Source organism: Carassius auratus, chromosome 6 (assembly GCF_003368295.1).
Source record: "Carassius auratus strain Wakin chromosome 6, ASM336829v1, whole genome shotgun sequence".
NCBI lineage: Eukaryota > Metazoa > Chordata > Actinopteri > Cypriniformes > Cyprinidae > Carassius > Carassius auratus.
Genome location: NC_039248.1, coordinates 340,730 through 351,194, shown reverse-complemented (window position 1 = coordinate 351,194; position 10,465 = coordinate 340,730). Strand labels below are relative to the sequence as shown.

At 38.9% G+C, this 10,465-nt stretch overlaps 1 protein-coding gene across 1 annotated transcript; it reads right to left on the bottom strand.

Moving 5' to 3' along the window:
* Window positions 1–2,921: 2,921 nt before the first annotated feature.
* LOC113089412 (plexin-A1-like) lies at window positions 2,922–6,991 on the bottom strand. The gene is made up of 3 exons (XM_026256006.1): window positions 6,681–6,991; window positions 5,398–5,498; window positions 2,922–3,075 (listed from the first exon to the last, which is right to left on the bottom strand). The coding sequence occupies exons 1-3, from the start codon at window positions 6,894–6,896 to the stop codon at window positions 2,937–2,939; spliced, it is 456 nt and encodes a 151-aa protein (XP_026111791.1). The 5' UTR covers window positions 6,897–6,991; the 3' UTR covers window positions 2,922–2,936.
* Window positions 6,992–10,465: the final 3,474 nt, after the last annotated feature.

The window sequence follows — 10,465 nt, the reverse complement described above, 5'->3', positions numbered from 1 at the left end:
AACGTGAGTCCCAGTGAAAAGAGGTCCCCTAACGACGAAAGGAAACGAGGAAATATCCAACCAGAACGTCAAGCGGTAGTGCCACCATCAGTGACCACACCACTTAATAAACAATTCAGTAAGCACACGTTTCAATGCCTCAATTAAATGTTCAATATTTAAACCCGCACCAGTGTATGATAGTCTTTAACGCATACCATGTAACGTTACATTGGGCAATCAAGTGTTACCAACAGGCTCCGCATCCAGAGAATTTAGGAACGCCTCGACAGCGGCCGGCTCATGAAACACTTTCACCGAGCCACCGATGTTCACCTTGAGGAGGGCAGGGTAAATCTGCCTATATTCCGCGCCTAGGGATTTTAGCCGTTTCTTAACTTCGTCGAACATCCTGCGCTTGCGAAGGACAGACGCAGAAAAGTCCTGAAAAAACATCACAGTGCTGTCTCCAAATTTCAAAGGAGAGCCTTTTATCCCCAGCTCCCGCGCAGCATTTAACACTCGCTGTTTGTCTTGAAAGTTGTGGAACCTCACTAAGATGGGTCGCGGTCGCTGAGTAGAAGAAGGTTTGGGGGCGAGTGATCGATGCGCTCTTTCTAGCTTTATTCGACCCGCTTTCGAAGCAATACAGAGAGTCTTAGGAAGCCATGATTCGAAAAACCGCGTCGGGTTGTCACCCTCCACGCCCTCAGGTAATCCAACAATACGGATATTCTTCCTCCTTCCTCTGTTTTCAAGGTCTTCAGCCCGTTCTCCCATGTCCTGTACGAGTTTCTCGAGGGACTGCAGTTTAGCCTTGATCGGGGTTACCACATCTTCCATTGCAGATATCCTCGTTTCCGCTTCAGTGATCCGCTTATTATGCTCGTCTAGTTCAGAACGATGTAGTTGTAACAGCTGCGATATCGGGTCCATTTTTTCATCAATGAGCTTAGAGATATTGGCTGTAATCTCCGCAACCGCGTCAGAAAGCGGAGACCCGGGCGAGCTCGTATTAGCATTAGCAACGTCGGCTCGCTCATCGGCCTCGTCAGAACTGTTGGTAATAGGCGTTTTCTTACGTGGCATGCTCTCTGTTTGCCTCAGAAAGTAGTTATTTATACTCATAATGGCAAACACAAGACATGAGCGTGCTAAAATTATAATATTCGGGTTGTAATAGTAGGAAGCTTAAAAAAGACACTACCGCTCAACTACACACAGCCTTCCTTCAAGCCGCCATCTTGAAAAACCTGCTATGCATTCTTGAATTGCCTTAAATAACAAATGTCTTGCATCTTTCCAAAATAATCTATAAAATTCTACTGTTAGCCCATCGGTACTGGGGGGATGATAATCTCAAACTCGCATCATCCAGTTTTTCAATTCTTAAATCTGACTCACAAATTTCTTTACATGTAACATCAATCTTGGGTATGAAGTCTTTAATATTATTTAGAACATTTGAGGAATCTAGTTGGGAATATGCAGAAGTGTAGAGATTATTATAAATGTGAAAACTGTCTTCTCAACAGTTTTATTATCCTCACACTCTGCTCCATTTATTAGTAAACTTGATATTGCCTTATTTCCCTATTCCTGTCTTCTCTTCTCTAAATTACTGAATTACTTTGCGAGCAATCTCACAAACGCACCACATCGTCTTTATCTACCATGTTTAATTCTGCCTTATCACAGTATTTACTAATTACTTGGAACAGGTTACATTCTTCTTCTTTTTTTTCAAGGCAATCTTCTTACCAAACTTTATGGAAATTTCTCTAATTCTATATTTTACAAAATCCCATTTACTGCAAAAACTATTTATAGTCTCAATATTTTCATTTTTGTACAATATTCTTTATTTTTTAACAGACGAGACCGGTGAGCGGAGCAGGTGTCGCTAATTTCCCAATCACTCCACTGGCCTTGCCCCACTTGTCACAGTCAGATTCCCCATAAAATTAAAAAAATATTTATATAAAGAACCAAGTAATGCTTTTGTTATAAATATAAAAACTTAGCCTTACATAACACCTTTCAAAGTTATTTTTATGTTATCATGGCGAATGAGTTATGTACAGGACACCAAAAGGAACCATACAGTGATACTGACCCACCTAGGATGGCAAAGTCCACTAAAGGAGGTACAGCTTTTTCACATTTGGCTCGCAAACTCTGGAATAGCCTTCCTGATAATGTTTGGTGTTCAGACATAATCTCTCTGTTTAAATCTAGATTAAAAACATCTCTTTTGCCAAGCATTCAAATAATGTATCTCATAACTTGTACTGCAGTTATATCTGATCAAATGCACATTTAAATTTTTTGCCTGGGTTGAACACATAATTTTTGCTTGGTTGGAACAGCAGCTATTTGTTTCTCTGTTTCTGCCACAGGACTTGCATCCCGAGGTTACTAAGAATTACACAAGCTCCCGTCTGGATCCAGCTCTTAAGAGGATCTGAGATGACCAAACAGCTGAGAAGAGATGATGCATACTGTACCCCTCCTCAACATCAATGAAGAAGCATGGAAAGACAATGCAAAGCAAGGCAATTTTATTTGCATAGCATATTTCATACACAATGGTAATTAAAAGCATTTTACATAAAAGCAATTAAAACAATCCTAAAAAGTTATCACAATAAAAACAAGGAATTTAATAAAAACATATATTTTTTTTTATTTAAAATTAATTAAAACCGTTAAGAATAGAAAATGATTATACATAAAATACAATGCAATCGGTTCAGACAGATTGTACAGTGCTCATTCAATAAATGCACAGCATAACAGATAACTGGAAGCCAGTGTAAGGACCTGAGGACTGGGGTGATGTGCTCAGATTTTCTGGTTAGTCAGAATCCTGGCAACAGCGTTCTGGATGAGCTGCAGCTGTCTAATGGTCTTCTTGTGAAGGCCGGTGAGGAGACCATTTCAATATCATTACTGCTCTAACTCAGACAGATCTGGACTTCGGCCACGGTGACGGAGATGTTGTTGGGCTGGACCGTGAGCTCCACACACTGATCCACTCTGGAGGTGAATCTCTGCGGCTCGTCAGCTCTCTCACAGCGATCGCGGCGAGAACAACTGAGGACAGAGAGAATAAACTTACATATCTACAAAACTCCTTCAACACCCTTGAGTATTATTAAACTTTAGTATAATCAACAATAAAAAGTGTGTAAACTGTGAGGGACGAGCTGCTTATGGGCTAAACATTTGTCTTCTCCAGGGATTTAAGAAACATTCTTCGATAAAGAGCAACAAGCCATGAACCGAACAGACACAATTTGACAACAATTTGAAATATCGACAGTGACAAACAGATCATGCAATATATTGAAAATAACTTTTTTTCTATCTGAGTGTCTTTTAAAGTGTAATTTATTTCTGTGATGTGCAGCTGTATTTTCATCAATATGATGCTGATAATACAGATTTGAAAATCAAAGGAATAAATCTACATGATTTAATTTAGATTAAATTAATTAGATGTATTAAATTTAGATAATTTTTGTTTGCATTTAGATTTAAAAAGTATTATCTTTGCATAATTAGATAATTTCTTGTAAATAAGAATAATTAGAAAAAAGAAATATAATCCATTATATAAAAGTAAATTTTTTATAATGACAGTTTGGGGGGACATTTGCATAACTGTCGATATATTGCAACGTATAAATATATTATCATAAAATTATAAAACAAATATAACTATTAATATGTATTAATAAATAAGAAAAAAGTACATTTAGTTACTACATTTAGTTATTTACTTATTTCAGTTATTTGCAATACTTTAAGTAGGTGGTCCCTATTTGCCATCACCATGGTAACAGTGACTTCTCTGTTTGGTGGATCTCTTCAGGATGCAACTAGTTCAGTTCTTTACAGGGAATTAAACATGTTTTAATGATGCAGAAATCACAAAAACTTTGACAGGTGCATATAATCATCACTGTGACCTCAGTGTTCAGCCTTACGGTTCGGTTCAGACACTCTGTGTGTCGGTCTGCTTCATACTGAATCACACATGCGCAGTATCATCAGCTCCTCGGTTCACGAATCGGACGCGTCTGACAGAAACGGTTCTTGACTCGTGAACGAGTCATTATCTGGCTCGGCTCGGTGTTCATCTTCAGTTCTCTCTTCACAGCAGTTCAGTCAGTGTACTGTTTGAGTGCATGCATTACTCCGGGATATTGGTTTGTTTGAACTCAGAGGGAGTGTCAGCCACATTAAAAAAGTGAACAGCTTAAGTCATTTGTGGATTAATGCGCATTGGAGACGCGAACCGTTTCAAACGATTCAGTTCGATTTGGTGAACTGTTTCAACAGAGCTTTTACAGAGCTCTGAACACCAGAACGACCAGACACAGGAACAGTTTCTTCCCTCAGGCAATCCATCTCATGAACAGCTGATAATAACACACTACACTATTTATATTTATATATACATACACTTATTTATCTAACACATTTAGCGTACACTTAAATTTTTTGCACATAATATACCTGTTCATACATAAATGCTCATTGTAATATACCTGCCATACATTGTCAATTTGTATATTGTATTTTTTTGTATTTTATATTCCTTATTGTGTTTTTTGTTCTGTCGCTGTCATAATGTTGTACTGCGGAGCTTCTGTCACGAAAACAAATTCCTCGTATTTGTGTAAACATACCTGGTAATAAAGCTCATTCTGATTCTATATATATATCAGGGAAAAGACATCAGCACAGTTTAGCACAGAGAAAAGAAAAATAAGAAAGCCCAAGATGAAGCCTGTGCATCACTTTCAGGTAGCTTTTCATAATCATGTGAAACTTTTTTGACTGTGATGTTAGTAACGTGTTTTAATGTTGGTAATAATTTCACCACCACCAACAACACATAAGACTTAATATTCTCGTTTACACGACTTAAAATTTATTTTATAAAACAACAAGATGATTGGTTAATTAAAAATAATCATATGGTTTCCTTGAATAACACTGTTAAAATACATAATGTAATCCAAAATAAACAATTTACATTATAACAAATACCTGCAAAGGGCACCAAAAGGCCTGATAATTGCTGTTTTTACACTTACATGATGGTCAAACCCTTTTTTAATATTGACTATAAAATTCAAATATTCACTTGTTTTTTTGTTTTTGTTTTTTGAGGGAGGGGGCACAACAATTCTATTCTGCTTAGGACACCCATTTGGCCAGCAGCAGCCCTGATATAGAGGTCTTAGAATCTTGTATTTCAAATCTGATGCAGCAGGCTTTATAGTGTTATATTCAAATGTCAAAATGTCAAATTTCATCCAAAGTTCAGATTGGTTAAAGTAAATGTGTGTTGTGAGGATACCTGTGTGTGTGTGTGTGTGTGTGTGTGTGTGTGTATTTGCTTACATGTGGCTAAGGACACACCAGCCGCAGTGAGGGTCTCTGGAGCTCAGACATTTAGAGCAGCTGCTGTACTGAGAGCAGCGCTCCACCGGCACACGCGTCACCTGCACACACACACACACACACACACACACACACACACACACACAGTCAATCTGAGAAACACTGCAGTCACACAGAACATGTGTGGGCATGTTTTTGTGACATATCAGGACACATCTCTGTATAATGACATGGGTATGACACCGGTATTACAAGGAGAGGGTGACTTATGAGGACATAACCCATGTCCCCATTTTTCAAAACACTTATAAATCATACAGAATGAGTTTTTTTGAGAAAGTAAAAATGCACAAAGTTTCCTGTGAGGGTTAGGGTTATGGGTAGGGTTGGTGTAGGGCCATAGAATATACAGTTTGTACAGTATAAAAACCATTAAACCTATGGGATGAACACACTTTACACAAAAACAAACATGTGTGTGTGTGTGTGTGTGTGTGTGTGTGTGCATGTGCATATGGAAAACGCAGAATCAGCTTCTGACAGTTACCACAAAGATCAGAATCTGACAGTTACCACAAAGATCAGCATTTGATTGACAGGAAACCTGGAGCCCTTCTGCTGAAAACAGGATAACGCGTGTGTGTGTGCATGTGTGTGTTTGTGTGTGTGTGCGCGCGCACTTTTACAGCTATCTTTATGAGGGCCGATTTGAGTTTTAGTCCTTCGAAGTGAGGACATTTTGGCCAGTTCTCACTTTCTGAGAGCCCTTTAAAGGACTGTTTGAGTGTGAAGACTTGGTTTTAGGGTCAGGTTATAATTGGGTAAAGGTTAGGTCTAGGGTAAGGGCTTGAGTGAGGCAAGGGTAAGAAGCTAGAGATTGCATTGTGTCAATTAATGTCCTCACAAATATAGCTATACAGAGTTGTGTGTGTATTCTATTTTTCACATCATGTCAGCATGACACGTTCAGATACCCAGCTTTCAATTAATAAAAATGCATATTTTTTTTACTGTGGATCAGTGTGCACTGATGTGGAGTGGTGGCAGAACTTGTCGTTCCATTACAAGCTTTTATAGACCCTTCGTGCAGCATAACCCCAGCTGGAATCAGTGGATTATACATAACATGCATCCTATTTTCATTTTTATTTTCTGCATTGACATTCTCATGGAGAGTAAGCACATATTGTCCATCAATTAGAATACCGTATTATAAATCATCCTGTCCAGATCATTTGTGACTGAAGCCAGCGCTGTGAAGTGTGTGAAGTGTGTGTGCTCACCTGTCTGTCGGTGAGTGTGTAGATGAACTGCAGGTCTGGGCTGAAGAGTGTGTCCCGCAGCACCGGACTGCCCTCGCTCACCGGGACGCTCTCGTACAGCAGCGCCGGCCGCGACGGACTCACCGAATTAACCAGAATCTGACAAAACACAAGCCACAGCAAGACCATTAACATCTCATTAATATCCCATAACACCAGACCAGACGCTTGGATCATGTGAAAACACAGACATCATTACAGTAATGACACCAGAGCGTCAGGACAACCATCACTGTGAATCTAATCATCTGTGTCTGCGTCTCAGGAGAGAACCGAGCGATCGATGCCAACATCGCACGAATACAAGAGGATCAGATACATCAGCCACGAACTGAATCAGACAGACGCTCACACAATCCACTTAGAAACACACCTCGCTTCACACACTGACTGACACTCATCTGAAGTCTTCACAAAGGTCATCAAAACTACTGGCTCTCCATCAAATGTCAAAGTATTACCATTATTAGTCAATGTGATTCATTCAAACTGCAAACTCTGTGCCAATTAGCACTCGACTTTTACAAGCAGAGACAAGAATGAACGAACATTTAGCAAAAAAAACTCAATTTAAAGGGATCATCGAATAGATTCAATTTGAAGATAATAAGCAGAATATGAATAAAAAAGGTTACTTTCCACCATAGGAATGAACTGCATTTAAAAATATATATATATAACAATAGGAAACAATTTAAATTGCAATGATATTTCCCACACTACTGTTTAAAAGTTTGAGATCAGTTTTTAAATTCTCCGAAGATTGATAACATTAAGTTCTGTGATAAATGTATTCAATAACTTAAGAGAATGGGTTAGCTGTAGTATCAGGGTGAGATTTATCCAGTGCAGGATTTAAAATTGCATTAAAATCACCACCCATCACTAAAGGACAATTGATCAGCTCAAGTAACATTTGAAATATTTGTGAAAAATGCACCCTCATTCTGGCAGTAAATGGAGAACAATGCTAACCTGTCATTATGCATTTTATATCGTATAAAAACAATCATCATTCCCAAAATGTTCAATAGTTAAATGTAACCCCCCATCGACTAAGATAAGCACCTGCTTAGTCTTATTACGAGCTTGAGAGAAGACTGCCAGTTTGCAATACTTGTTTTGAAAGTGTGCCACATTGCACTGTTTTAAATGGGACTCTTGTATCAGGGCACAGGAAAGCGATTTATGGTGGAAATATTTGAATATATGGATACGCTTAATAGGAAAATTTAGGTCATTTGCATTCAATGATGAGATATTCAGAAACTGCATTGTGTGCTCACAATGTCAAGATTATGTCTATCTGAAGAAAAACAAAAGCAATGCCATACTGCCAGTGACATGTAAATGTTAGTATGTATCCTAGATACCAATCCACCTAGATTCATAATGTTTTTAAAAGAAAAGCAAAATAAATAAAAGTAATGATGTCTGTTGAAGGGCAAAGAAAAAGAAAAAAAAGAAAGAAAAAGGATTGACAAACAACTATGTACAAAAGACAAAGCACAAAGCACATTATCAAAAGTGTAGGTCTGCATAAACAAAAAACAAATGTGATGCGTGACCAGTTAGCGGACAAACGTACAGGACAGGGGCAAGTTTTCAAAAAGAAATTTAGTGAAATTAAGTGTCCATGGCCACCTGGTTATTGTCCTCTTTGGGGCAGTTAGCACGGTCAATCTCGATGTCACTGACTTTCAGTGAAGGGATCCAATTGGAAAGATTAGCTCTGAGGAACCCAGCTGCATCAAAGCCCTTCGCCCCTTCTGGCAACCCCACCAGTCGTATGTTATTTCACCTGCTCCTGTCTTCAATGGTGAGATGGCCAACTGATTTCTTAAGTTTGTGACTGTCCTCCTATCGTGCAGCTGCTTGAACGGAATTGACCCGGTCCCATGTCTGCTTTGCTGCATTGGCTAGATTTACAACTTCTGCTTTCATTCTGCATGTGCAGGAATTTGGCTACAGTTGTCGTATTCCTCTTGTTAAGCCACTCCTGAACCACAGAAAACATCAGGCATCTTACCTGGGTTAAGGAGAAGAACTGGACTGTTGCCCGGTGGTCCAAAGTCCTCTTTTCAGATGAGAGATTCAGATTTCAATCTTTAATGTTTTACATTTGATTAATTTGTTACATTTATGTAGCTAAAAACTAATGCTAGACCTACCTAAAAAATACTGAAAATCACCGTTTATTTTTTTGTATCTTTTGTAACGGAAACAGGTCAATTTAGCTCAAAGGGAATCATTTAAGATTTTAAAAGGGAATTTGAACAGAATCACTGTTTCACGGCTGGTCACTGAGACGCCCTGCGATTCAGTGAACGAGCCGTTTAACATCAAATCTGCGCTGGATACTAATATCGACAGTTTAAGACATTAACTTGTAAGCACAAAACACAAGATACTTCTCTTTTCAATATGAATAAGGCTTTATTAGATAAATCTAAGACATATAAACTAATCTAACACATAAACGCACGCACTCACACATTCACACAAGTTGCAGGAAGATATAAAGTTAGGGAAAGATGAGTTTAAGAGAATGGAAATATGGAATCCCAAGTTTACAGCAATACGTTAAATTGCATAGACATGAGCAACGATCAATCACTTAATTAACGCTCGCATTGAGTTCCTCAATGGGGTTAAAATTATATTAGATACACCAGTACAACAAATATCTGGGGATACATTGCCTTCGTTTCCTGTGAAAGGGACTCCCGTTGAAAGGGGTATCCCGGTGTCGCTGATTGGCTGGAAGTTCAGTAGTGGCTGAAGTGACGTCTTGGGAAGCCCGTGGTTGTTGGGCGTTGGCTGAAAGTGCAGAGTCGTGTGCGCTGGTTGAAGTTGAACGGGCACCCGCGGTCAGGCGTCGGAGACTCGACGTTACAAAACTTAACTCAGAACACGAAACTCTCAACCGGAAAAGAAAATAAATAAAGTTTGACGAGACTAGGTTGTGTTCCTTCTCATCGTGGCTAAGTAGAAGCAGGCGTGCAGGCTGAAGCACGCTGCAACCACGCTCAAAGAACAGTGATGACTAAACAGCATGGCTAGAAGCTAAAAGCTAAAGCTAGGTAGCAAAGCTACAAGCTAAAAGCTAAGAGCAGGCTAAAATGACTAATAGCAGCAGCATAGCTAGTGACTAAAAGCCGCAGCATAGCTTGAGACTAAAAGCAGACTAAAAGCAATATTTTATGGTGTCCTAGGTATTTAAAGTGGCCTGTTGGCCACACCTCAAATGTTGTCTTGACCAATCAGATATTGTCTTGGCTCGGGGGTATCATAAATCATTTGTTTATCTTACCAAGCATGTGGTCCGAATTTTCCTGCCTTGCAGGGTCTAATTTTGGACATGATTCCTATTACCAGGTTATGATATATTTTACAAATAAATGATTGTCAGGACAATATCAAACAAGAAAATTCAACCACACACATACCAGACATGACTATGTATCCTTCAGCTATCCCATAGTTATAAAAAAAAAACATACACAATAAGTGATTATAACATGATAGTCAAATGTGTGGGTTACACATAAATGAATATGGAGTGAAGCGATCGACTGATTCATTTATAAGTCTTTTTGAGTTCATTCTGGTCCATAAATATGTACAAAAGCAGTTTCTTTGCCATTCTCTGACAAAGGGATGTTCTGTGAAGACAGAGGTTTAAAGCCCTTCCCCCCCTTAGGAATTTCAGTCTGGTTCTGCTGGGTGGGGGAAGTCAATGGAAG

Excerpts from the sequence above, each read along its gene's own strand:
- LOC113089412 (XM_026256006.1), bottom strand. The coding sequence starts at position 6,896 with ATGATCCAAGCGTCTGGTCTGGTGTTATGGGATATTAATGAGATGTTA. Across the intron at positions 5,499-6,680 it reads ACACACTCACCGACAGACAG|GTGACGCGTGTGCCGGTGGA; the intron begins GTGAGCACACAC and ends GTGTGTGTGCAG. Across the intron at positions 3,076-5,397 it reads TGGTGTGTCCTTAGCCACAT|TTGTTCTCGCCGCGATCGCT; the intron begins GTAAGCAAATAC and ends CTCTGTCCTCAG.